Genomic DNA, 27,607 nt, shown 5'->3' on the forward strand with positions numbered 1-27,607 from the left:
ACACTGAGAATTATTCTGTCCCCAAATGAGACGTGCTGTAGGCAAGGTATATCACTCAAGACACCAGGCTCACCAAGGGTGGCTGGGTAAGAAAAGCCTTCTTCAGGAGTCAGAGGGCATGGCTTCTGCTGTCGCTGATGTCCTCTTGGCACTTCAAAGAGGTGGTGGTAGTAAGGGGGGGGGGTGGTTCTCTCCATGGTGAGGATGGAGCACAGCAGGCCCAGAAAGCAGAGCTCTCATCCCACAGGATGCTGTATGGATTGGACATGGTAAAATAACAAGTGGATTGGCTTGTGGCTTGTTAGTAATCTGTTGTCCTAAATGGCTATGGATAGATACACTTTAAAAAAATACACATGCAACTACAGTAAGATGAATATAGCTACAAGTTAAGGTCTCCCGGTAATCTCCAGAGTCTGCACTTCTTAATTTCTCAGCCAAGCTGGTGTTCACAGGCAGGGTTCCAAGCCATTCCTTTGACACTTTTTGTCTAAACTGTCATGCGTGCTTCAGTGTCCGCAGTTCCCTCTGACTTCTCAGAGTTGCAGGTGTTACACACCCTTGTTAAGAACTGATTTTAGAAAATTAGTGTATATTAGTTGTAGGAAATGGGGTTTCAGTCTCTTTCATTTTGTGTAGTCCTGCCTGGCCTGGCATTCACTACATATACCAGACTGGCGTTGAACTTGTGCTAGTACTAGTGCCCATGCCCTGCTATGTAATGAACTGTGATCATAGGCATATCCTTGTTAAACTTTCTTTTTCTGTGGCTGGTGGTGAGAGACAGTCTCATGTAGCACAGGCTAGCCTTGAGCTTTCCCTTTTCCTTCTCAGTGTACCACCATGCCTTGCCCCATCTGAGCTCTTAAGTCATTAACTGGTGCCACATATCTGACCGTCCCAGTTGTTTTGCGTGCAGGGTGAACCTGGCTCCTGAAGCCAGTCTTGGCTAGGCTTAGAAGGCCTCTTTCACTTTCTGGGTTACAAAGTCTGATGCCATTCTTGACACGAGGCTGATCTTCTGTCAAGCTTTGCACCCTCCTGTGTATGGTGTGTGCTGCGTCCATCTAAACAGCGCCCCTGTTGGTGACGCATGTCCACTTACCTTTTCAGACTGACTGTACTGATCCCAACAATTTAAAAATGTCCCTTTGTCTTTCTATCCTCCAGAGACTGTAACTCCTTTTCATTTTAAAAGTTTGATGTTAATCTTCAAAGCCTGTCTTCTGTTATCTTACATCTTTTTTTCTGAGTTAATGGATGAATACTTTTGCTGGGTTTTGGCTATTTTGTCACTGTTGTCCATTTCCAGTGTAGACTTTCTCATTCATCATGTCAGGATGGACACTAAATCCATCCTAAGGCTGCTCCAAGCAGCTTCACTATGGCAATTAGCTGGCACTTTACCCAGACACTCCCGAAGCCTGTGCCTGCGGTTCTTCCTCTAGGTCAGTTGAGAGAAAGACCCCAGCCCCCATCTGCTTGAAATTCTGTTGTTCTCCTTGTACACCGGCCTTCCAATTCTTTCCTTTATAGCCACCCCTCCTCTGTTCTGAGGCAGGGTCTCTCTGCATAGCCCTGGTTAGCCTGGAAGACCAGGCTGGTCTTAAACTCAGAGATCCACTTGCTTTTGCCTCCCAAAATGCTCGGATAAAAGGCATGTGCCACTATTCCTGGCTACATTTAAAAAAAAAAAAAAAAAGCCTGATTCCTATGCATGTGGCCTTCAGCTCAGTCATTTCCACAAGCTGCCCTCTTTCAGAATTATAAAAACAACCACTTCACAGATTTCACGGTTCTGTACAGATGTGTGCCCCTGGTCCCCTTGTCCTGCGGTCCTCATTATAGATTTTCACAGTGGAGCATCCGTGCAGAAAGGTCTGTGCACACACATGGGAGTGGCTCTCCTGGTCACTGCTCTGCTGGCCTTTTGGGATGACTGTCTCATGTTTTGGGCATTGCAGGTTGGTTGCCTCATTCTGCTCTTGCAGACCTCACCTTGGTGGCTGGGTTGGGGCTGTGGTCTGTGTAGTCTCAAGTGGGTGAACATGCATCCCTCTCTGCTGGTTTTCTACCCAGTAGAGCTTCCGTGGCTACATGGTGCAAAGCCCACCAAACCAAACCATCAGGGTCACATTGCCACAGCCCTGACCATGTCAGCGCTGCAGTCTCCACCCTTGGGTACTATAGAAAGCTTCCCTGTTTTCCAGCAGTGCTTCCCTGCCAAGGGCATCTGCATCACAGGGGAAGGGGCCTTCAGAATGTGCTGTATAAGGAGATGATGGTACCGTGGAGTGGGAATTCCTCGCTGTGCCCCGAGTGTGAGTGGAGCAGTGTGTTGAGTAGTGATTTTGCTGTTTCCAGCGACAGGATAAGAAAGGAGAGCTACTTGGATGGCACCTACATGGGTCCTTTCTTTTCCTGTGATGAAGATGTTATTTACAAGTCTGTCTGAGGATGACCAGGGAGCAGTAGGAGGGGAGAAGCAAGTCAGAATGGAATTGGGGTCCCCGAGACAGTAGAGGCTCTCTGGAGTGGGTGGTTGCAGTTCAAGCAGGTCTAGATGCACTGCCACCCCAGGAGGACTATTTAGGAACAGCCAAACTCATCACCCCCTTAACCAGGCTCCAGAGCACAGACAAGCTGTCAGGGCAGAGTGGGCAGCACACGCTGAGTGAGCTAGGCTGAGCTCTCTGACTCTACCTTCCTCGTGGAAAGCAGACTCTGGGGTTTCATGGAATAGGAGGAAAGCAGTTGAAAAGCTAATGGAGTGCAGAGAGACCCTGCTGACTACAAATGTTAGTTCCTAGCCACTTCTGACACTTAATGCATCAGAGCTATCTACCAGTGCCAGCCTGTGAACTTGCTCAGCAAGAGATGATCACATACTCTTAGGGTCAATCAGTTAGATGAAGGTTATTTATTGGTGTGACTTTTTCCTGTAGTGAGCTTCCTTTACACAGCATAGTGTAAATAGCATCAGACTGAATGGGAAGTCTGTTAATGCAATCATAAATAATTATAATAAATATACATCAAGTAACTTTACAGCACACATTGTTCAGGGCCAAGGTTGGGATCTGTCTGGACCTCAGTGTGCTCTCTAGGAGAAGCAGCTGAGTTAGCAGCAGATATCTCACTCACAGCTGTCATCTAATCAAGGAATGGGCCAACAGAAGCTTCCAGAACCCTCCTGTGGAGGTAGCTGACAGAATCCCAAGTCCATTCATGGGAAGAGGATTGAAGGGGACCAAGGATGTGAAGGTACAGGAATGAAAACCCACTTTAGTAAACTCAGAGGCTCCTTCCTTCTGTAGAATGGAGTCAGGATCCTTGAGGCCACTGGGGCGGTCGCAAGCAGTGGCCACTATCTTCTGTGGGAGCAGGGCTTGCTTGGGGCGCTCACCTCCAGGTGAATGTTGCAGCCCAGTGACTGGCGTGGCCGTCACACTGAGCTGGGGTGTATCACTTCCTCAGCTGGGGTTGAGTGGGGGTCTTTTCTGTAATGGTCCTCAATGCATTTCCTAAGCATATCAGGGAGGAGATGGATGCTGGCATACCAGCCCTAAAGCTTGCACACCTTCCAAGCAAGCCAGGTGCTGTGGAGAGAGGAGCACATGCTCCTCACCTTCCTCAGGACGTCTGTGTGCACAATATCATACAATAGCTACAGCACTGCTGTGACAACTGGCAAGGCCCAAATGACAGTGTCCAACAGTTGGCATGTGCTGTTCTTGAACAAAGTACCATTGGACAAAGACTTATTTGGGGCACAAATGCACTGGGAGAGTGGGTGAGCCTTCAGGCAGCTCAGCCCTGGCACACACACGTGGGGCATGAAGGGTGTTGGGCAGGCCAACCAGGGCACAGAGGAATACCCTGCAGTCTCTGTCTGGGTCACTGATGCTGCCCTGATTAGGCAGAGCACCTCAGACAGTCTTTAGAGATGGGTTACGTAACCCTTTCCTGGGCTCCTTACAGCACTGTGGTGAGGAAGGGCTGTCTCTGAGCACAGTCGGGTGGGCTGGAATCATGTGCTTTCCTGTGCAGTCAGTTGTAGAAAAGGCCCATTCAGCTATTCCTATAGCTCCACTGTCTTTTCAGCTCCAGTCACCAGGACAGACCCAACCTGTCTGTGAACTAAGGCCTGGAGTAGCCCCTGGATGTCTGTCTGCTCCTGAGGTGTCCTCAGGGGAAACTCAGCCCAAGGGCCCAGAAGAGACAGGTGGCAGATAGGGCTGCCTGGATGGGAGAGGCAGAGGCCTCTGTGGAATTTCCTTTTAAAAAAGAAAAGAAAACCAGGCCAGGAACACATAGTAAAGCAGAAAGGTTAACACATGAGCTCTCTGTGTCTCTTGAATGTTTGAGCACTGGCTCAACCTTTTCAAGATGGAAGGAGGGAGACCTGCAGAAGCTGCCTCTGGGAGAGATGCCAGCTCGGGGCAGGAGGGCAGGATTAGCCACACACATTTGTGGAGACACTGTAGAGAGAACAGGACACTTCGTGTGGCTGAGATCATCTCATCCCCAGCTCTCCACTGGTGGTTCTGTGATGAAGAGCCAGCTGGAACCTTGTGGCATCAGACTCTGGTGGCCACCAAGGACAGTGTCCAGGAAGATCAAATTAGACACAAACTGTCTAGGAACTAAACTATCCTACAAATGTACCACAAACAGGCAGCAAAGGAACGGACCCTCACAAAACAGACACATACAAAAGATGTCTCCCAGGTGGCCCTGGGACATGGACGAAAGTTCAGAAAAGCAAATGTCGCCAGCTCCTCACGCAGGGCTCTGGAGGGATGTGCCTGCAAATGGCAAGCTTTCCAAGCTGGCAGAATGGTGCCTTGGTGACAGCCTTAATCCTCCAGCTCACTCCCATCAGCCACTTAGGGGATCTTCACGGTAGTGAATGGCACAGCGCAGCTTCTCCAGCATGATCTCCAGGGAGGAGTACTGGGGAAGCTTGATCATGAACATGCAGGTCTCCACACGGATGTAGCGGGAGTCTGGGGAACCTATAGAAGACACAACACCCACCTTAGAGGGCTGGAGACTAGCTGGCTTCTGCCTCCAGGTTGGCCTCTTTGGGCACCCACTTGTTTATCTAGCAAATTCTCTGTATGTGTGCATGCATGCAGATATGCTGTGTGGATCTCTGTGCAAATGTGCCTGCATGTTTGGAGGGGCAGAAGAAGCAGTTTATCCCCTCATTTTGGGGCTGGTGAAGCAGGCTGGATTGGCTACACTAAGCCTGTCTCCTTCTTCAGTGCTGAGATCATAAGTATTCCACCAGGCTTTGAAACAAAAACAAAAACAGGGTGGGGGTTGTGGTGGTGGTAGCAGCAGCCATACCTGCCTTTAATCCCAGCACTTGGGAGGCAGAGGCAGGGGATCTCTATGAGTTTGAGGCCAGCCTGATCTACAGAGTGAGTTCTAGGACAGCCAGGGTTACAGAGAGAGACCCTGTCTCGAAAAAAGCAAAAAACAAACAAACAAAACCCCAAAACAAATTAGAATGTGTGCGTAGTGTCCCACATGTATGGAGTCAGGGACAACTTGCAGGAGTCAGCTCTCCCCACCATGTGGGTCCCAACCATGTGGGTCCCAGGGATAGAATTCAAGTCAGGCTGGAGCCATCTTGCTGCTCCCTGGCCAGCCTGTTGTCCTTCCTTCCTTTTAAATGTGGGTTCTGTGGAGTCAAATGCCATATGACCTCAGTGCAGTGGTAAAAATCCCCACCTGCACACATTAGGGTTGGTTCCCCAACAGGGAGATAAAGTTGTACTTTGACTGGGCATGGTGGTACACAAGTAATCCCAGCACTTGGAAGGTAGAAGCAGGGGGATCAGAAGTTCAATGTCATCCTCAAGTACATAGTGAGTTTGAGGCCAGCCTATGACACATACGATGCTGTCAAAGAACTGAAACACAAATTATCTTTCTGCATTTGAAAGATTAGAAACTAGGGGTGTGTCCTGGAGGTATCCTAGCCTCCTAGCTCATAGGAGTCCCTGGAATTCATCTGTAGCAATGCAGAACTAAAAATAAAATAGTAAAATGTTAAGAAATTTACAAGCTGTGGCTCCTTGGCTGCTTTTAGAATGCTGAATGCTGTACAGCATCAGGGCTGGATGGCCACAGTGCCCACCAAGCCTCCTCATTCACAGTTGAGTCCTGGTGTGTGGGGTCTTGGTCACTGATCTCCACAAGGACCTAAGGGTCCTACCTGGAACAGGAGCAGGGAAGGTCAATACCTGCTGTGCCATCTGGAGGGGCAATCTTCATGGGGTACGGTGGCACATGGGCTGTGTCAGGGCCCCCATCCTTGCAAGGGCAGGTGAAGGGGATGCGCTCCTGGTTGCAGGCAAACTTGATGAACTTGCACAGTTCCTCCTGGGTGAACATCTCCAGAGCCCCCCAGAAAAGCTCGATGTGCTGGTCTGTCTCCATCAGTCCCACCTGGTACATGGTGTGGGCCTGGGGAAGAAAGGCCCAGGTGTGAGCTGGCCTGGCCCGTCCCAGGCCGGGTGGGGCAGGGCCACAAGTGGACCAGAGCACAGGACAGTTGTGCTGATGGCAGAGCGCTGAGACAGGCCTGCGGGAACTGCCTACCTTCAGGAACTCCAGGTTGATATATGGGAGGCCACAGGTACGCAATTCCATCTCCAGTGGGCTGAGGGTGGTAAGCAACTGCAGGGGGATGATGGAGCCCAGGCCAGCACGAACAGCTGTCACGCACTCCATGTTCTGTAGCTCCCGAAGCCGCAGGCTCCGGATGGCTGCCGCGTAGATATCCTTGTTTTCCCAACTGCTGGGTCAAGGACCACCAGTGAGGGTGAGGGGAGAGTGATGGCACAGCTCTTGGGCCTGAGGGCCATGTCCACCAAGGTGGTCGAGCCCTGGGTTTATGGCTCACCCCTCTCCTTCAGAGCAGTTGTTGCCTTAAGGCAGTGGTTCTCAACCTTCCTAATGCTGTGACCATTTGATATAGTTCCTCATGTTGTGGTAACCCCCAACCACTAAATTATTTTTTTTGCTTCTTCATAACTGTAATTTTGCTGCTGCTAAATTGTAATGCAAATATCTGTGTTTTTCGATGATCTTAGGTGATCCCTGTGAAACGGTCATTCAACCCGAAAGAGGTCAGGACCCACATGTTGAGAACCATTGCCTGAAGGGAAGCCTTTAGCTAAAGATCATCTTTTCTTCTTGCCTAGTGTCTTATCTCCTGTCTTATGCCCTCCCCTGGGAACACACCCCTCTCACTAGTGTGGTCCATCCCCTTTATGGCACACACTCACGCCACAGGGATGTGCCGGCCACGGCTGCACAGCTCCACCTCCTCGCCAGTCATGGTCAGGTAGGTGAACCGGCAACAGGGCTTGGGACCTTCAGGGCTCTCCGTGGCCAGGTGCTGGGAGGCAATCTCGGCACACAAGGCCTCCAGCTCGCTCTCGTCGTTTATCTGTGGGGCACAGGCAGGGTAAGGCTCACGGCTGCTCTGCTGCCAAGGTCCCAGGGCAGAGGAGCTCTGTCCTACAGCTGGCAGACATTGGCATGCTCCTGGGCCCATGACAGGCCTTGACAGTGTTGCCAACAGTTCAGGGTTGTGCTTGTATCCTAGGGCAGGCTCATGGAACCCAAAGCCCAGGCTGTCTAGAGGTAGCAGGATCTGATGATTCTTGTTGCCCACTTCTAGAGACTGCCATCATTCTTTTTTAACAGATGAGGCAAGGCCTTGATAAGTTGCCTTATTTGATATGTAGGCCAGACAGACCTTAGAACTCATAATCCTACCATCTCAGTCTTCCAGGTAACTAGAATTAGTTACCTGCTTTGGACACCTGGCCTGAGACTGATTCTATTTCCTTCCTTCCTTCCTTCCTTCCTTCCTTCCTTCCTTCACTCCTTCCTTCCTTCCTTCCTTCCTTCCTTCCTTCCTTCCCTCCCTCATTCATTCATTTATCTATCTATTTATTTTTCTTGGTTTGGTTTGGTCTGTTGGTTTGTTTGTTTGAGACAGGGTCTCACTATGGCCTTCAACTCCCTATGAAGCTGGACATAATCTTGAACTCTTGATTCTCATGCCTCCACCTCCATCAGGTTGTACTTCTGAAACTGTTATGCGTGTGTTGCCTGCACTTGTGTCTGTGCATCACATGCATGCAGTGCCCAGAAAGAGTAGTGTGTAGGTCAAAAGAGGCCATCAGATTCCCTGTGACTAAAGTTACAGATGGTTGTGAGCTGCCATGTGGGTGCTGAAAATTGAACCTAGGTCCCCTAGAGTAGCAGCCAATGCTCTTACCCACTGAGCCATCTCCACACCCCTGGATGCTGACTCTTAAATGCTACACTTATTTATTTGTGTGTGCATGAGGTTGGGGAGGGAGGATACATATGTACTACGGTGAGCATGAGGAGGTCAGAAGACAATTAGGAAGAGTCAGTTCTCTCTATCCACCATTCGGTTCCAGGATGGAACTCAAGCCTGAGCCATCCCAAGGGCTCTAGATGGACATCTATCTATATCTATCTATCTATCTATCTATCTATCTATCTATCTATCTACCTACCTACCTACCTACCTACCTACCTACCTACCTACCTATCTACCTATCCTTCCTTCCTAACCACCCACCTATCTGACAAAGTCTCATCATGTAACCGTGGATGACTTAGAACTTGCTATGCAGATTAAGCTGGACTTGAACTCAGACAGATCCACCTGCTTCTGCCTTCTGAGTTCTGGAATAAAGGTGTGTGCCATCATGTGTGATGTGAGACTGATACTTAACATCATTTGAGCTCCTTGATTCAGGCTGGCCTGAAGTCAAGCCTTTGTTTTTACCCACAATTAAAAATTTTTAATGTGTATGGGGGTTTTGCCTGCATGCGTCTGCACCACATGTATTCAGGAGTCTACAGAAGTCAAAAGAGGGTGCTGGATCCTCTGAAACTGGAGTTACAGATGGTTGTGGGCTACCATGTGGTGTCAAGAATCAAACCCAGGTCCTCTGGGTTTGTCCTTAACCCCTGAGCCTCTCCCTAGCCCCTTTCCATGATTTTTAATAATTTTGAAGTAAGATTAGTGTATGTGGTGGTAGTGGGGCTTGGTGGCAAGCATCTTTACCTTCTAAGGCCATCTTGCTATCTAGTACATTCATGACACCTCCCCCGCCAAAAAAAACAAACCAAAAAAACTAGGGTTTCTCTGTGTAGCCCTGGCTGTCCAGGAACACTGGCATGGAATTCACAGAGAATCACCTGCCTCTGCCTTGTGAGTGCTGGGATTAAAGGCGTGCATCATCACCGCCACCACCACATGGCATCCGTGACTTTTGAGAGTAGACATTTTTTGCTTGGTTGGAGCTGGGCTTTCTGTCACTTGCTACCAGAAGAGTTCTGACTTTCTCTGTAAAGAAGATGTACATACCGGACCATAAGGGACATGACAAGATCTGATCCAAGGGAGCCAGCCTAGAGCTCAAGGCCATGACAGTGGGTTAGGATCAGAGCTTATTGTCTGTCCTCAGCAGTGAGTACACAACGGAGCAACTAACAACTTGTGAGAGTTGTTTCTCTCGTTACCACCTGGTTTCTGGAGACCAAACGCAGATGATCAGGCTTGGTGGCAAAAGCCTTTACACACTATGCCATCTCACAAGCCTGAGAGAGAGTATTTCTTCATGAGAGGTACTAGTATTTCTGTAGTCCTGTCTAGCTTCTTTGCTATTGCTTGCCCCTGCCCTTTGCTTCCACTTAAGAGTATTAGGAAGCCTTCTGTCAGCAGTTCCCAGTAGCCACACTGTTGGTTTGAATAAGAATAGGCCCCATAGGTTCATGTGTTTAAATAGTCACCAGGCAGTGGCATTATTTGAGAAGGATTAGGAGGTGTGGTTTTGTTAGAGGAAGTGTGTCACTGGCTTTGAGGTTTCAAAAGCCCATGTTAGGCCCAGTGTCTCCCTTTCTGCTTTTGGATCGGGATGTGGCTCTCAAGTACTGCTCCAGCACTGTGCCTGTCGGATTCCCATTATGATGATAATAAACTCAGCTTCTGAAACAGAAAGCCTCCAATTAAGTGCTTTGTTTTATAAGAGTTGCCTTGATCATATTGTTCTGAGACAGCAAAGGAGGGGCAAGAATGCCATCTCCACAAGTCGCTGCTGGCTCTTGTTCTCTTTCTGAAGCTCTCAAACAGCTTGACATTGAAACACAACCTGGTGTGGGTATGCATGCACACATACAGTCACACACCCACTCTTTCAGCTGCCTGGTACACTGTATCCTTGGTAATGGACATAGTAAATGGACCCGTTAAGAGTGGCAGCATCACCCTCTGCTTCTCTCATTTGCATGGGATGCTAGAGGCTCTGCCTCAAGAAAAGCCTTCTGTGGAGGATCCCAGGAAACTTGGGTCCTTATGGAGTGCTAGCCAGATGACCATGGGGGCCCTGCTGCCCTCAAAGAATGTGCCTTCACTCACACTCTCAAACTTCTTGACGTAATTGTAGGTGAGGATGTCTGCTTCCTGCAGGTCCTGGTCAGGGTCAAGGGGCTCACCAACCAGCGTCTTCCAGAAGGAGGGCAGCAGATCTAAGGGAAGAGGCACGTCTGCACGAATGGCGATCCCCAGCAGCTGGCCTAGGAAGTGCAGCAGCTGCTCCTCCCCATAGGTGATGGGGCTGGGTGTCAAGATGTACTTGCCCTGCAAAAGCAAGGTCAGGTCAGCTCTAAGTATGTGCCCAGGCAAAAGGGAAGCTTCAGAGAGGACACACCCAATTCCCATGCTTGGCCAGCTGGGCATCAAAGTTGTCCCACTTGGGCCAGGAAGGTGTGTAGAGAGGGGCAGGACCACAGGGACACTGGGCCCAGCCTCTGCCTCACCTTGTTCTTGTTGACAGCAGAGCTGGGACACAGCAAGAGCAGTGACAGAGAGGAACTCTGTAGCTCCTTACACACCTGCCACAGGAAGTGTCGGAAGGAGCCACCTGCAGAGCACAGAGACTGTCAGGTCTCAGCATGGACCCAAGAGTTACCTAGATAGCAGTGCCTCCATATAGCCTGCTGGGACCACCACAATGTCAGCTCATTTGCCAACTCCTGAGATGTGTGGAAAGAAGCCTTGCCTGTTTGAGAATGGAGGGCTGAGGTTGGGTCTGCTGAGCTGCTGACTCTAGCTCTCCACAAAGGTCCCTGGCCCAGGCTTAGCTGTCTCCTGTCACACGAGGGGGTTGGGGGGGAAGTCAGGGAGAAATGCAACCTGAAGCCTGAGGACCAAATGAGGGCAGTGCCAGTCCCAGGCTTGATTTAACCCTGTTGGCATCCCCAGCTGAGGGTTTGTTTTTGTCCAGTGCTGCCTCCCACCCTCTCTCAGAACTGGCCCTGGCTCAGTGAATACATATAAGGATGGCCAGAGTGGCAACCTTGCAGAGTCAGCTGGGACCCCCTCTGTCCCTCCCACACAGAATGCTCCTGCTGACACGGAAGGATCAGGAGGCTACAGGCAATTCAGGACAATGTAGGCTAGGTGTGGGCCTTGGGGAGGCCCAGTCTAGGGCAGATTGTCAAGGCCTAAGAGGCAGGAGACTGGTTCAGGATGGTGTCTGTTGTCAGCAGGGCCCCAGTGTGGAGCTGCAGTTGCTTGGCTGACTGTGGGAGGCTGCTGAGCTTTCTGGTATCCCAGTTCGCATGGTCCAATTAAGATGCTGGTCCTGCGGCAAGGTGTGGAGCCTTCGCCTGGCAGCTGCCCACAGAAGCAGTCTGTTTACGGAGTTCCCTGACTGGGAGGCTGCTTGTATACCCATGGGGAAGAACAGAGGGAAATGAGTTGGGGGTGGGGCAGAGGGATTTCTTTACCCACTTACAACAGGAAAGAATTCCTGAATGGCTGGGCCCAAACAGGACTGACAGGGCCAAGGGACATCTCAGCTTTTCTTCATGATGCCAGGCACCACTTTAATGGAAGGACTTCAATGTCTATGTCAGCTGGAGGTTTGGGCTCAAGCAACTACTCAGCTGTGCCTCTTGCTGGGAAAAGCATGTGTTCAATGTCACAAGTAAGAGTGAGATTAATGTGCTAAGAGGGATCTGGTCCTCACATCTGGGGAGACTGGCCAAGGTTCTATACTAATGAAGGCACTAGTTCCCATGTGGTTGGTGATAGAACAAGTCAATGGAGGCTAGCCTGACTTTTGTTGCCAGGGCAATGAGATGACATTTGCTTTCTTCACTTTGTATTGAAGATGGAGCTTAAGACCTCATAAAAGTGTTCTACAATCAAGCTATAACCCCAGCCCTCTCCAACCCAGCCCCTCAGTGCCGCAGTCCCTATACCCCATCCCTCTGTTCCCCGGGCTTCTACACCCTGTTCCTCTAAACTCCCATCACTTTATACCTCCACCCTGTATACCTCCAGCCCCATGTCTCTAGCTGTCTATACTCCCAGCTCCCTATGCACTCAGCTGTTTTTACCCTGAGCCCTCTCCACTCCCAGCCCTCCACTTGTTTTACATTTGAAGACAAGGTTTCACTAAATTGCCCAGGTTGGCTTTGAATTTAACTCTATAACCCCAAACTGGTCTTCAACTTATGATATTCCTGTCTCAGTCACCCAAGTGACTGAGATGACAGGACTGTCCCACCAGACCTGGCTGTGGCATTTCTTTCTGTCATCATGTCCCTTCCTCCCACCTGGGGTCTGTGAGTTTGCACTCAGCCCAAGAACCACTTACTGGTGCCATGAACTTCCTCTCCAGTGAAGCGGATGTTGAAGGCATATGTGGGGTCACCGCCACTGGCCAGCTTGACACATAGTTGAGAAGATGGCACAGAGGCAAGCTGCCGGGCAGCCTGGCAGAAGTAGGAGTTTTCCGAAGCTCTGAGTTCCCCTGGAAGTGAGAGGGGATCATAAGCTCTGGTGGCCACACCCTGTCTGTTCATCAGAACAGACTCAAGCCAGGCTAGCCGGGCAGCCTGCTTTCCTTTACTCTGTGTGCAGCGTTCTCTGCCTGTGCAAATGTGGTGCTCTGATGGCTAACCTAGATGCTCCCAGAGGCTTTCCTCCAAATTCACACTTGGCTCCTCCCTTGAATTCTTCATATCTCTTTCTGCCCCCCACAAAACCTTGTCCTTAACTACAGAATCAGGGCTTGTTACTAGTTAGAATGGCTTCTGAGAGGAAAGGCACTGGGGCAGGAAGGGCTAAGCCCCTCTACTTGCCCCTCCTGGAGCTAGAGGCCCACATCAGGAGCCTAGTACATAGACAAAAGTGGCCAGATGAGCAAGGGCTGGAACTGCCCCACTGATTTCAGGGCCTTCCTGTGGATTTCAGGGCCAGCTGTCTAAGTACTGCAGTCTTCAGTTTCCAGGCTGCAGCCAGCCCTACCTCCCACAATTTCCAGTGGGTCCAAGGTGATCTCAGGTGCTGCATGGTCAGCTGTCCTCTGCACAGTGGCATTTAGCACCCGATTCATCACAGTCACCTTTGTGTCATAGAAGATCAGCCCTGAAGAGAGAAATGTAGGAGAGGTGGAGATGTAGTTTGCTTCTCCTCATGAGTATAAATACATGTAGAACGACCAAAGGAAGATAATGGTGTTTTCCTGTCACCTTATGCCTTACTCCTTAGAGACAGTGAGGCCCCTGAATCCACCTGTCTCTGCCCTACTCATCCTTATGACACGCCATGTATAAAGCAAGACTGGACAGACAGCCCTGCACTAACTAGTCCCTAAGGGCACCCTGGGAAGACAGCACTGGCCTTATTTCTGAAGGCTTTGAACTTTTACAATTATTTTTTTTCACGCTACTTCTGATTAGCTTCTCGTGGGGATCCTGGTTCTTGGCAGAAGGCCTGCCTGCCAGCAGTGAATGGTGGGGTCTTCCTGCTGGACAACTCAGAGAGCAGCCCAGCACTGACCTTTTGCCTCCTTCAGCAGGGCAGCAATGCTGTGTGTGTACGTGGGTGTCTGACGCAGCTCCACTAGGGGCAGGAAGAAGGTCTCCAGTGTAGTGTTGAGGGACTGGAGCAGTGCAAAACGCAGGCGCAGACTCTCAGTGGGCACACCTGCAGAGAGAAGGCGCTCAGAATGAGGCCAGACAGACAGGCAACTCAGCAAGCGCCTGCTCCTAGGGCGGGCAGCCAGAGCAGGGCCAGGGGCTCCACTCAGTGGGCTTTAGCCCTGGGAACCCGGAGATGATGCGAGTGAGGGGCTCTCAAGGAACACAAGCCAGTGCCAAGCAGATACAAGGGGAGAGGCCCCGGGAATCCAAGCCCCACCCTTACACTTTCTCTTGGGGACATGCTGGGGCTGCACACGTGGCTTTAGTAATCTTGTGGAGCTAGAATCTAGGACCTTATGTATACTAGGCAATCACTCACTCCTGAGTTACATTCTTGGCCCTACATGGGTTTTGTTTTTGTTTTTTTGAGACAGAGTTTCTCTATGTAGCCTTGGCTATCCTAGACTTGCTTTGTAGACCAGGCTGGCCTCAAACTCACAGAGATCTGCAGCCTCTGACTTCCAAGTGCTGTGATTAATGCTGTGTGCCATTACACCTGGCCCCCTATTTGGGTTTTTAAAAAAGATTTATTTATTATTATCATATTTTAAAAGATTTATTTTTTTATTTATTATGTATACAGTGTTCCACCTTGCATATATGCCTGCTCATGGAAGAGAAGACACCAGATCTCATTATAGGTGGCTGTGAGCCACTATGTGGTTGCTGGGAATTGAACTCAGGACCTCTGGAAGAGCATCCAGTGCTCTTAACCTCTGAGCCAATACATGGTTTTGAAATAATTACAAATTATAAGTGGCAAAAGCAGTGCAGAGTCTGGTATGTTCTTCACCTAGCTGCCTTCAAACGTGACCAGGAAACTGCCACTGGCACACTGCTAGTTCTCCCTTGCAGCTGTGTCCTTTCCCTTGGTAAGAAACTCACATCATGGACAACTTGCCCATCTTGTTTCCTGGCATCTATTAGGGCCTGGTTCTTGCTCTTAGATGATGCCTGTGTACAGCCTACACGGAGTAATGGACTCACCAGTGCTTTGTTGCTGTTCATTCCTTGATTTTAAGAAAAATATGCTGCTCTCCCTGAGGGAGGATCCCTGTGACCTCTCACCTCACAGCAGCCTGACCTCAGTGAGCATGAGGGAAGCCCACTCTGTCCACTCTGAGCTTGTTATGCCACCTTGGCTTTGTTTTAATGAACATTAAGCGAAGGCCAGAGGCTAATTTGGCCAATGTCAGAGGTCCTTCTACCCTGCCAGTTGATGCCTTGGGGAGCCCTGAGTATTTCTGAAGCATGGAGGAGTACCCCTAGAGGCTACATACTCGACAGGCAGGCCATCCTGGGGTCAGTGGCATCAGCTGAATCAAGGTACACTTCATGAGGGTGGAGCCGTGCTGGTGTGATAGCAAGATGGCGGCATAGCCTGTTGATGTATTGCACTAGAGCCACATCCATCTCGAGGGTCCACTTCCTGGAGGCCTTCTGTGCATGTCGGACATCGATGCAAGCACACCTGGAGAAGGACAGGAGAGTCTCTCAGGGATTTGGGTGGAGAGGGAAAGCGCTGTCACAGTATGAGTGATCAGGGCAATGGAGATGCAGGGGCCTTGTGAGAAGTCTGGAAACCCACATGCATCAGCACTTTCCTCTTATTGGGTGGAGGAATGGGGTCCTTGGATGACATGGAGACCACTTAGCCACAGCTGGGCATGGTGACACACGCCTTTAATCCCAGCAGAGGCAGGTGGATCACTGTGAGTTTGAGGCCAGCCTGGTCTACAAAGCAAGTCCAAGACAACCAAGACTACATAGAAAAACCCTGTCTTGAAAAACCAAAAGCACACCCACATCTGAGCTTGGGTTTTTTTCCCCATACCTGCATGTTACAGGAATTCAATGAGAGGTTCCTGTGAAGCACAGGGCATGGTGCCCACCTTACCCACCCCTCAGCTCAGCAACCCATTCCAGCATTTACCTGAGCAGCTGTTACGACAGACAGACCAGGGTGTGCTTACAAGGGTGTTACTGCAGGGCTGTATTACTGTAGTAACACTGGGTGCAGTCTACACGCCCATTCTTGGAGACAGCTGCATAAACTGCTGGACCTTGTAGTGGAACTCTGGGTAACCAAGAAAATGACTGCAATGGGACCCTTTAACAGCAAGGGTGGAGACTCAGACAGAGCTAAAGACACCCTCCTCTAAACCACATGTCTGGCAGGGAGCTGGTTCCTGAGCACAAGCTGCTTCCCTGGGAAGAGCCACAGGGTATATCCTGGGCACAGCTGTAATCACCATGTTGTGGTTAGTGTGCACAGCCCTCTCTCACAAACCCAGAGCTGTCAGCTGGGACAGGCTGGGCTTCTCAGCAGTCAGAGGTCATGTGATAGGCTGGCCACAGCATCTCTGGAGGGAATAAGAGCATTGTTCTCTTCACACTGGGAGGTCAGCTCAGCCCCACACTAGGAGTCTTACATACCCTAGTCCATTCTCACTAGAGAGTTCTTACATAGCCCTACTGGGTGGGCTGACCTGGCATCAGCTGTGGCTGCCCTTAGACAAGTCTGTGGTGAGGAGGGAAGAGTCCTTCCATGGCCACATAGAAGAAACACTCACAACAGATTCCACTGATGGCCCTGATAGTCTCCTCCCACTTAGGATCACAGCTTAGTCCAAAAAGTCCCTCTAGCCCAATTAATAGCTACAGTAAGTAAGCAGATTCTCAGATCAGGGTAGAGTGCAAACAGTCCCGCATGATGGGGGTGGGCTTCCCACATTTGTCTAAATTACAGGAGTCAGCATGTTCAGGATGCAATGAATAAGTCTCCCTGGGAAAAGCACTCTGTGATCATGGGATCTCTTCTGCCAATTCTCTGAAAATCTGATTTCTCAGAAAGTCTGTACTGGAGACCCCTCCCTTGTGGCTCAGCATATTCAACTATGGACAAGGCTGAGGGAACCTGTGTATAATTGAGTGGGCCCTGGAGAGCTGATGATCCCGGCCTTGCTGGCTCTCTCCTGGGATGGAAAACAATGGAGACCAGAGGAAATCTGAGGAAGACTTTAGAATAAGCAATGTCTCGGTCATGGATCAAATCATGTGTCCCATGAGAGAGGTAATTATATAATTACAGGAGTAATTAAAGCTAAATGAAATCATGTAAGTGGGCCCTAATGTAACAGGCCTCATGTATTTTTAACAAAAAAGAGAGTTGGTCGGTGGTGAAGCATGCCTTTAATCCCCCAGCAGGACCACAGGTAAGATATCTACCTGCCAAAACCAGTTCTTTTATATATATATATATATATATATATATATATTTGTTTTATGATTTATTATTTATTAAATACACAATGTTATGTTTGCATGTATAACTGCAAGCCAGAAGAGGGCACCAGATTTCATCATAGATGGTTGTGAGCTACCACATGGTTGCTGGAAATTAAACTCATAACCTCTGGAAGAGCAGCCAGTGCTCTTACCCTCTGGGCCCTCTTTCCAGCCCCCAAAACCAGTTCTATCCAGGGCTCAACCTAGAGAAAGGACAATGTCTCACCTCTCAAAATGAAGATCATAACCACAGGATAATATTGCCCTCCAGACACTTCGGATATCTTGCTTGGCTCGGTCAATGACGAATTTGTGAAATCCTTCTAGAGTCAGGTATTTTTCCTCTGGAACTGGTGGGACAGCATGTGCATACAGTCAGAAGTAGGAAGGAAGGGCATGCACAGTCAGGGGTGGGAAGCTTGCACACTGTGGCCCTATCAGTGACTTTCACGGTGGCCTCCTGTCCACGGCCTGTTCTACCTCGCTCCACTCCCTGTGCTTCTGGTGTTAGTGCTGCCACAGAAAGCAGAACACAGTGATGCAGCCTCTGCATACTCAGCCTCCCACCTAGGCTTTGCCTTGGCTCCCATCTCCCCTATTTCTCCAAGTCTCAGAAGCACAAGGTCAACAAGACAATCCAAACAGCGTGAACAGCTTCCTCTGCTTAAGACATCAGGAGGCTCCCGTCTTACAGCCCCTCGTCGGTTCACAGGTTCAGGCCAAGTGCCTTCTAGGAACCCCAAGTAGATTTGCAAATCTGTACTTTTCAGTTATAACTATCAGTTCTTCACCTTATTTTTACCTCTCTTAAGCTGAGAACCATCAAAGAGCTGGCAGCCAGGAATTTTCCCCACAGTCTACGAAAACACTCTACTGTCTCAACTAAGACTAGGAGGAGCTGGGCCATCCCAGTGGGTGGCTTGTCCTGGGGTGGGCTGCCACCCCAGGATGGAAGCAGGCTCTGCAGCCACTAATGTACCTTCTTGCTTTTTGGTGGGTGACTTTTCTGGATCCTTTTCATCTGGCTTGCTCTTCTCAGGTGACTTTGGCTTCACAGTAGGCTTCTTCTCACTTAGTGCAGTCCTGCTACAGATGGAAGCTCTGCAGTTAGGATGTGTATGGCCACACTGCCTCCCAACAGGAAACACAGAACCTTATATACCCCAACTCTGGCACAAGGTCACACAGGGTTCAGTGTGAGGCTTTGTTCTGAGTACAAAGACAAATCAATGCTTTATGATGTAAGAGTCTTGTCAGACATCTCCTACACACTCGGAGTGGCATTGCTTGATAGAGTAGCCAGTAGCAAGATTAGCTACCTAATTAAATTAAGTAAACCCAAGTAAATTCACAAGCTCTCACTGGGCAGAGGTGCTGACCAGCACAGGCATCATGCCATGTGCAGGACGGGCCATCTGCACACAGCCAGCTGATGAAGAGATGTAGGATTTCTTTGGTCACTCATACAATTCTTCTGGACACACAGTGCAAAGGCATCAGAACAGTGAGGATCTGAGTCATAAGCTAGAGCTAAGCATGACAGTCAATGCCTGTGATTCCTGAATTGATGCAGGAGGATCACTAGTCTGAGTCTAGCCAGGGTTTTATATTAAGACCCTGTCTTGTGTTTTTTGAAAGAGAGTCTTACACAGTCTAGAACACACTATGTAGTAACCCTGAACTCTTGATTCTCTCTCCACTCCCAAGTGTGCAGCCCTTGCCCTCACCAGACTTGAGACAGTCTTAAGAAAGTTATGCTAAACACATACGAAAATTCAAGTGTGGAATATTATATAGCTATCAATAAGAAATGAAGTAGGGGGCAGAGGAAGTGGCTGGGCAGTTAAGAGTGCGTTTTGTGCTTGCAGAGGTGCAGATTTGATTCCCAGCACTCACAATGTAGCTCACAAACATTTATGACTCCAATTCGAGGCTCCCTCAGGCACCTGCAAGCATGCGATGTACATACGTACACTCATCCAGGCACACACACCTATAAGTAACAAATCTTTGTAAAAACAATTTTAAGCTGGGTGTGGTGGTACATGCCTGTAATCTAGGACAACCACAGCTAAACGGAGAAACCCTGTCTCGAAAACCAAACCAAACCAAACAAATATTAGAGGTGCAGAGGTAATTTCTGTGTTGAGCCAAGAGTAGTGTTAAAACAGAAATGAGGGTGCTCCCACTGTACACAGTTCCCACATTAGCATATGGAGATATTCACTAGGATAGCCACAGGCGGCTCTAGAAGGCTTCTTACATAATACAGCAGTCTCAGGGAATGGGGCTTTGAGGTCAAGAAAGAGGGAAGGTACGTCTATTCACCAAGTATGTAAGTAAGTATGTATGTATGTATGTAGTATGTATGTATGTATGCTCTTCTGGGAACTAAGCCCAGAGCTTCATACATACTTAGCAAATGTTCTACCACTGAGCCATATCATTTGAGACGGCAGTTCTCTATGTAGACTTGGCTGGCCTGAGGGTTGCCATGTAGAACAAACGGGCCTCAAATTCACAGAGATCCAATTGCCTCAGCCTTCTGAGTGCTAGCATGATAGGTGTGTGCTGTTATAACTGGCTAGGCCTAGGCCTCTTCTGACTTTTTGCTTGAAAACAGGCAACTTAGGAACTCACTCTCTGGCCAGGTAGGCCTAGAGCTTGTGATCTTTCTGGGTTTTGTGACAGTTAAGGAATGACAGATTGCTTAAATCAAAGGACTTGGGGCCCCGCATATGCCGAGTGTACACTCTGCTGCTGAGCTACCATCCCGAACCTTCATCAGCTTTCCCCACATGCACTAAGAAAGCTTTCTAAAACAACTGCTTTATGTGTATGGATAAAGTATGATCTATTTGAATGTATATACCTTTCTGATGTTTTCTCAGCACTCACTGCTTGCCAGGCCACATAGCCCAGGTTTGACTATACTCACAGGTGAGGTAAAATGTTAGCTTGCAGTGGCTGAGGCTGAAGACTAAAGGGACTGGAGGGACCTGAGCAGCAGAGCAGAAGACACCTGGCATACCTGGCTGCTCCAGGGGTGCCAGAGTCTTTCGGGTACCTCCTGGAAGGCTGCCCACAGCCACCCTCTTCCCAAGCTCCTTGGGTGTGCACCTGAGGCTGCTGAGCACAGCTTTGTCCTTGGCAGGTGGCTTGGTGACTGGTCGCTTGGTGCTCACCACCTTTACCGGATGCTGCTCCTTCCCAGCTTTGCTGTACTTGCTTTTATCCAGCTTGGGCTTGGGCACGCCATATTTCCTCAGGATCTGTGGAGTACATTAAGTAGAGAGAGATTCTCAAGCCCACCCAGAAGAGGAGCACATGGCTCAGCACAGAGATTATGTGGACAGCGTGGTACCTGTGTGAGCTGGTCCTCCAGTACCTTCTTCGGAGGCCGGACGTTGGTGAAGAAGAGGTGCAGGAGATTGCCTGGGGTCTGGGAGTTGATCTGCTCTTTGCTAAGATAGATGTCAGAGACCCTGATGGGTTTCGCTGGTGTCAGGCTCAGCGTCTGCTCTGAGTGGGCACAGCTTTTAAATATTTCTGTCAGAACCTCTCTGGCTCCAGGCACCAATTTCTCACCTGTTACAAAATAGGACAAGGCCAAATAATTCTCATAAACACACTATGCCAGGACACACCCTGCAGCAACTGTGCATTTTGTTCTCAGGTCTCATGTAGCTGAGGCTGGTCTTGGCTTTCTGATTCTCTTGCCTAGATTGCAACTACACATTCAGAAAATTAATTAATGAACGTGTGCATGCATGATAAAATTGAATGCACTATGTCATGTGTGTTGAGTTTGAGGGCAACTTTGTAGAGCCAGTTTCCTCTCGTCAATATTAAGAAGGGTTAAGGAGACCGAACTGAGGCAGCCATGCCTTCACAGAAGGCTCCTCTCCTCACTGAGCCATCTCTGCCCACAGCCACACATTTCTATAGGTAGATGGTAACATTGGGTGAAAACACTTAACTGGTCCTCATCCGCAGGCATCCACCTTAGTCGCATGCACGCCCTTGCTTGCAGTGAGGTGTCTCCCTCTGAACATGTCACCTTGACCAGACTGCTGTCCTCTCTCCCCAGATGCTTAGAAGCCATAGGCCTCCTCGCTCACTCTGGACTCTTAAATCAGCACTCTTGGGCCTACATGTCCCAGTGCTTTAACACATGTTATTATCATTATCTTATTTTTTTAAAGGTGTGCACCACCACACTCAGCTTGATTCTATTTTCAGATTTACTTATTTTTATTTTATGTGCATGATTGTTTTGTTTACATGTAAGTTTGTGCACCAAAGAAATGCCTGGTGTCACAGGAGTTAAGAAAAAGGCACTAGAGCCCCTGGAACTGGAGTTATGGATGGTTGTGAGCTGCCATGAAGGTGCTGAGAACCAAACCTAGGTCCTCTGCAAGAGCAACAAGTCTTGTCTGACTGAGCCATCTCTGCGGCCCAGGCTTATCTTAAACAGCACCAATGTCCTAGACCGTCCAAAGAAGAATAAGAACATACAGGCTTGCAGCATGACAGAGTGAGGAAATGAGTCACTGTGCTGTTAGAGAGCATGTGACACTTCCAGGGTACACAGAGACAAGCAGGGTCTCCAGGCTGGGTCTGTGCCTCATACCTGTAAGTTCACCACTTGGGAAGCTGAAGCAGGAGGACCAGGAATTCAAGATCAATGTTGGCTACATGGTGAGTCTGAAGCCAGCCTGGACTATATGAGACCATTGTGTGTGTGCGCGCGCGTGCGTGTGTGTGTGTGTGTGTGTGTGTGTGTATGTGTGTGTGAATGCATATGGCAAAATGAGGCCAACATTTGCATTAACAAAACCTTGAGCACAGTCAATAGAAGGGTTGACTGCAATAGAATCAGGAGCTAAAAGAACATTCCAGATTCAAAGTCAGAGAGTCTTGGAAATCCCTGGGCATACTGCAAATAAACCCACTACTGTTCACTTACTAAGGGGACAGTTGAGGTGAGGGGAAAATACACCCTTCAAAGGAACAGTGCAGGTCCCTTGGGGCAGAAGGCAACTGATCAGGCACAAAGTATAAGGCAAAGCCTGTGACGGACAAAATAGTTCATGTCAACAGTGCTGTTTTACATTTGCTGGGGCCTAGGATAAAGAACCATTTTACCCATTTACTTATTTATTTCTGAGAGTGTGTGTGCATGTGAATTTTTGTGTGGACCAACACAAATGTGGAAATCAGAAGACAACTACTTGTGGTAGTCCTTCTTCTCCTTCCACCAAGTAGGTCCCAGGGACCAAACACAGGTCATCAGTTTCAATGGCAGGCACATTTGGTCACTAAACCATCTTGCCACCTTGTCTTTTTTTCCCCCTTTGAGATGGAGTCCTACAGGCTGGTCCTAACCGGTGAGTTAGGTGATCCTTTTGCCTTAGCTGCCCAGGTGGCTTCTCAGGGTCTCTAGATGAATACGGGCCCACCTCCAACACAAAGCCCTGTGTACTGGGGCTGAATTTGAGAGATCCTCATGTCCTACAGAGAACCACACAATCGGCCACATCACCCAGCATAGAGCTCAAACATTTCTGTATCTTTAAACCTGCTTACTAAAGAAGTAAATAAAAATTAAATTAAAAAGATATAGTCAAGCTGGGTGTGGTAGCTTACACTAGTAATCATAGCGCTGGAAGAGCAGAGGCAGGAAGACCAAGAAGTTCAAGGCCAGTGTCAAGTGTATTGGGAGCTCAAGTTATATAACTGTATTTCAAATATATATATATTACATATATATATATATATATATATATATATATATATCCTGGATATATATAACTGTATTTCAAAATCTGGGCCCGTGTGACGGCTCAGTGGGTAAGGGTGCCTGCCTCCAAGCTTTATGACCTGAGTTTGATCCCTGGGACCCACATGGTGGAAAGAGAAGATGGACTACCACAAGATCCTCTGACCTCTACATGGGTACCATGATGGGAATGCATACTCACACACAAAACATGGAATTAAAAGCTAAAAACAAAAACTGCAAACACTATACACACACAGCCTACAGCTCACCTTTAATGGACTTGTCATTGAAGTAATCTTCTAGTCCTGGGCTTCCTTGGGTGTCAAACAGACTCTGATTCACCACAGACACTGTCAGAATTTCCTCTGTTGACATTTCCATCAACTCATCTTCCCCATCCAGACTTGACAAACCAATCAAATCATTATTGTTAAATAAACTTGCACGGATTTTCTCAATTTTGGCTCGGGATCTTATCTGTATGAACAAAGAGAAAGGTTGGGCTCTGGATGGGCGTGCCCTGGGCATGGGTGCTGCTGACCTTGCTTCCTGGGAAGTCCCCTCTCAATGCCAACATGGCCATTATAGAACAGCTCACCTGGGAAGCTCTGGAGCCTAAAGGATGGCCAGTCCCCAGGAAGGCGGGAGAGAAACTGATGAAGTTCTTGCCCTTGGGCCTTATGTAGTCAAAGGAGAGGGCACTTACTCTTACAGAGGTGCTGGGGCGTGAGCCCAGGGCTTCGTGCACACCAAGCAAGTGCTGCACCCCAGTGCTGGGCTTTACCTTTGAGTCTAACTCTTGTAAAAGTGCAGGAAGTCATCAGATGCCTCGTTTCTAAACAAGGCGGCCCAAGAAACATGCAGCATCTGAAGTGCAATCACCTGGTCCCACACAGCAGCTATACTCAGCATGCCTGGAGTACAGTGTACATGACTCTCACGCTGCCACCAAGCCTCTCAAAACACTGCCACAGTCCCAGAGTGCACCCGCCAGAGACCCTCACCCCACTCACAGCAAGGGACTGCTCATAACACCAGAATGGATGTCCCTCTTAGAATTGACCTCAAGAAAAACAGCTGCTCAGAGTTGCCCAGGAGCTCCCCAGAATCCCATGTTGACTACTAGCTAACTCCTTGGAAGTAACATGGAGAAGCCATGTTGGCCAGGTCAGGGTTGAGTGGCTTTTGAGGCTGAGAGCTATTACCTCCACCACTGCAAAGCCTTTGATTGGGCGCACTGTGAGGGGCTGGGTGTCCAGGGAAGTGACTGTGTACATGGAGCCCACGTCTGACACAGATGCTGTCTCTGCATTGTCCAGAGGTTCACCTAGGCTCCCCAGGCTCCCCAGGCTGCCAGTGCTGCATAAGGAAATGTCCAGGCTCTCCTGGCTGGATACAACATGGGGTTCCAACAGGACAGGAGGAACAGGCAGCTCTAGGCCCGAGGGCAGCGGGTCCACTGAGAGGTCACTGGCAGTCTGTGACACACCCTGGGAGCTGCAGACCGAGGCCTGGCTGGTGGAAGCTGAGGCACTAATGCTCATGGCGGGGGCCAGGCTGCTTGATGTGCTCCCCTCCAAGCTGTCCACACTGGGGAACCCCAGCAACTTCTCAGACTCCACCTTGCTGTCACTGCCCTCGGCCTTGTCTTTTGGTTTCTTGGGGTCCTCCTCCTGCAGTGGGATGTAGATCTCATCTTTGAAGACGCCACCATGGGCATTGCAGGCCTTGCGGATAGCCCCTCTGACAACAGCCTCATCTAGGTGAGTAGGAATGCCAGAAATCACCAGCAGGCGGCTGTGGGCAGTAGGGCCTACGAGGGCCTGACAGGCATCAGCAATGGCATCACTTGTCACACCCAGGCCCTGTGGGTCCTTTCTAGTGAGGTGGCGAAGTATGATGAGCAAGGTGAGGGCACGGTGGAACCACAGCATGTCCTCAGGCTTACTCCCTGCAATGCTGAGCATGGTAGAGTCTCCATCGGTGGCTCGGGAGGACTGACGCTTGCTGGAGGAGGAGGCCTTCTCCCGCTTCATCTTGACTTTCTTTCTCTTGGACAGGAGGCTAGGGCTCTGTGGTGTCTGTCCTGGGGAGGAGGAGGAGGAGGAGGACGAGTCGCTTAGGTTTGGAGTGGTTGTTGAGGTCACTCCGCTAGCTGTGACACTGATATTGGTAGGCAGAGTTACTTCGGCAACTGCCAGGCAGCCTTCCATGAGAGCGTGGAAGTAGGTGGAAAACCTGCCCTGGTCGCCCACAGCTACTGCTCCAGAGCCCCCGCAGGCACTGCCCGAGACCCAGCTCTGAGTCTCCTCGTCATACAGCTTATGTAGCTCTGACTGTAAGGCCATCAACATGGCCAGGCAGGGGTTGAGCTGGAGGGCGATAGAGGAGGACAGGCCAGCTGGGTGCTTCCGCTGCTCCAGAGTGTGTACAGTACGCAAGAGCTCAGCCAAGAGGTGGAAGACCAACTCCTTCACACAGGCTGCCATGTCTGTGGTCCACAGGAAGTTTCCTGAGACAGACAGAAAACAGAGTATGCATGTAAGCACTGCTTCTAATTCCCAGGAACAGCTCTGAGCTGTGATGGAACTTACAGATGGACCTCCACTGACGGATGGCCAGGTGGCCATGGCCTTTAGCCCATGCCTGGGATAGCATGCCCACCGCCTGCTTTTGGAGCTCAGGCCAGACATCACTGCTCTGCAGAGGGATGGTGACAAGTCACTAGAATCCATTCCAAGATGCAGGATGCCTACCACTAAGAATGAATGACTGACCTCAATTCCAAAACATACACTGAACAATGACTGAAAGTTGCTCTGACTTAGTCAACAAGAGAGCCTTACTGTGGGCTGGGATATAGCTCTGCCAAAGACAGAAAAGGAAGGAAGGAATGAACAGAGGGAACTGAGGTAGGGGAAAGGAGGGAGGAAAAAGGACTTTGAGATAATCTTTTTGTTTGTTTGGGTTTTTTTGAGACAGAGTTTCTCTGTGTAGCCAGGTACTCAAAGCGATCCACCTGGCTCTGCCTCCCTGAGTGCTGGGATTACAGACATGTACCACCACAGCTGGCTGAGATAATCTGTTTTGTATTTTTTTTTAAGATTTATAAATTTACATGAGCATTCTATTTGCGTGCATGCCTGCATGACAGAGGAGAACATCGGATCCCATTATAGATGGTTATGAGCCACCATGTCATGGCTGACAATTGAACTCAGGACCTCTGAAAGAGCAGCCAATGCTCTTAACCGCTAAGCCATCTCTCCAGCCCCGAGATTATCTTTTTTTAAAGATTGGTTTCCATAGGTGGCACATGCCTGTAATTTTGGGGAGGTAGAGGCAGGGGGATCTCTGTGAGTTTGAGGCCAGCCTGATCTTGATAAAGCAAGTCCAGGACAGCCAAGGATACACAGAGAAACCCTGTTTCAAAAAAAACAAAACCAAAAATAGATTGGAGGGGGCTGGAGAAATGACTCAGAGGTTAAGAGCACTGGCTGCTCTTCCAGAGGTTGAGTTCAATTTCCAGCAACTTCATGGTGGCTCACAACCATCAAGATCTGGTGCCCTCTGCTGGCCTGCAGAAAAGACAGAACATTGTATACATAAAAAAAAAATAAATATTAAAAAAACAAAACAAAACAAAATAGATTGGTTTCCATTTATTTTTTCAAAATAAAATGCATTAATTTTTAATTTATGTGTATGTGTGCCCTGCATCAATTTATGTGTGCCATATGTGTGCAGGTGTCCATGAGGTTGTGAACCATCTGATGTTGGTGTAGGGACCTGAACGCAGGTCCTCTGAGAGAGAAACCAGTGCCCTTAACTACTGAGTCATCTCTCCAGCTCATGGTGTTTATTTATCTGTATGTGTCATGCCTGTGCGCCTGTCTGCCTGCCACATGTGTACAGTTACCCACAAAGGCCAGAAGATGACTTCAGATTTCATGGAGCTACAGCTATGGGTGGCTGTAAGCTCCTACACAGAGGTGCAGGAAGCTGAACCCAGGTCCTCTGAAAAGCAGCCTATGCTCTTAACTGTTGGGCTGCCCCAACCCTCACATATTTATCTTTACCATAACAGCCTTTGATGGGCTACATCATTTAGCTAAAATTTTGTAAGAGTATTTATTTTCCTTGTAGTTCTCTTACACTCACTTTTTGTTTGTTTGCTTGTTTTTCAAGACAGGGTTTCTCTGTGTGCAGCCTTGGGTGTCCTGGATTTTCTTTATAGACCAGGATGGTCTTGAACTCACAGAGATCCGCCTGGTACTGAGAAAAAGGCAGGCACCACCATGCCTGGCTTCTCTTATACTCACATTTCATAGTTATGGCAAGGTATACTAATTTTTCACTTACAACAGGGAGGTAAAACTGCCTTAAAAAGTAAGTTTAGAAAAAGAAGAGCTGAGAAGACAGGTCAGATGGTAAAGTGCTTGCTGTATAAGCACGAAGACCTGAGTCTGA

At 49.1% G+C, this 27,607-nt stretch overlaps 1 protein-coding gene across 7 annotated transcripts in view; it reads right to left on the reverse strand.

Annotated features, from left to right (window-relative positions):
- Positions 1 to 2,905: 2,905 nt before the first annotated feature.
- The window catches only part of Hectd4 (HECT domain E3 ubiquitin protein ligase 4), a 151,382-nt gene continuing 126,680 nt past the window's right edge, over positions 2,906 to 27,607 (reverse strand). For 3 of the 7 annotated variants that reach the window (XM_021633173.2, XM_021633171.2, XM_060382482.1), the window contains exons 61-76: positions 24,343 to 25,649; positions 23,407 to 23,614; positions 20,717 to 20,940; positions 20,473 to 20,624; positions 18,332 to 18,438; positions 17,579 to 17,702; positions 15,345 to 15,535; positions 13,922 to 14,068; positions 13,388 to 13,507; positions 12,735 to 12,890; positions 10,888 to 10,991; positions 10,487 to 10,708; positions 7,305 to 7,468; positions 6,616 to 6,811; positions 6,258 to 6,480; positions 2,906 to 5,018 (exon numbers count right to left, since the gene is read on the reverse strand). In XM_021633173.2, coding sequence (XP_021488848.1) covers positions 4,882 to 5,018; positions 6,258 to 6,480; positions 6,616 to 6,811; positions 7,305 to 7,468; positions 10,487 to 10,708; positions 10,888 to 10,991; positions 12,735 to 12,890; positions 13,388 to 13,507; positions 13,922 to 14,068; positions 15,345 to 15,535; positions 17,579 to 17,702; positions 18,332 to 18,438; positions 20,473 to 20,624; positions 20,717 to 20,940; positions 23,407 to 23,614; positions 24,343 to 25,649 — 3,782 coding nt within the window. In that variant the 3' untranslated portion in view covers positions 2,906 to 4,881. Of the gene's footprint in view, positions 5,019 to 6,257; positions 6,481 to 6,615; positions 6,815 to 7,304; positions 7,469 to 10,486; positions 10,709 to 10,887; positions 10,992 to 12,734; positions 12,891 to 13,387; positions 13,508 to 13,921; positions 14,069 to 15,344; positions 15,536 to 17,578; positions 17,703 to 18,331; positions 18,439 to 20,472; positions 20,625 to 20,716; positions 20,941 to 23,406; positions 23,615 to 24,342; positions 25,650 to 27,607 lie in introns of all 7 variants that reach the window. The other 4 variants (XM_060382484.1, XM_060382485.1, XM_060382481.1 and 1 more) reach the window with 2 other exon arrangements.

This window comes from Meriones unguiculatus, chromosome 4 (assembly GCF_030254825.1).
Source record: "Meriones unguiculatus strain TT.TT164.6M chromosome 4, Bangor_MerUng_6.1, whole genome shotgun sequence".
Taxonomy (NCBI): Eukaryota; Metazoa; Chordata; class Mammalia; order Rodentia; family Muridae; genus Meriones; species Meriones unguiculatus.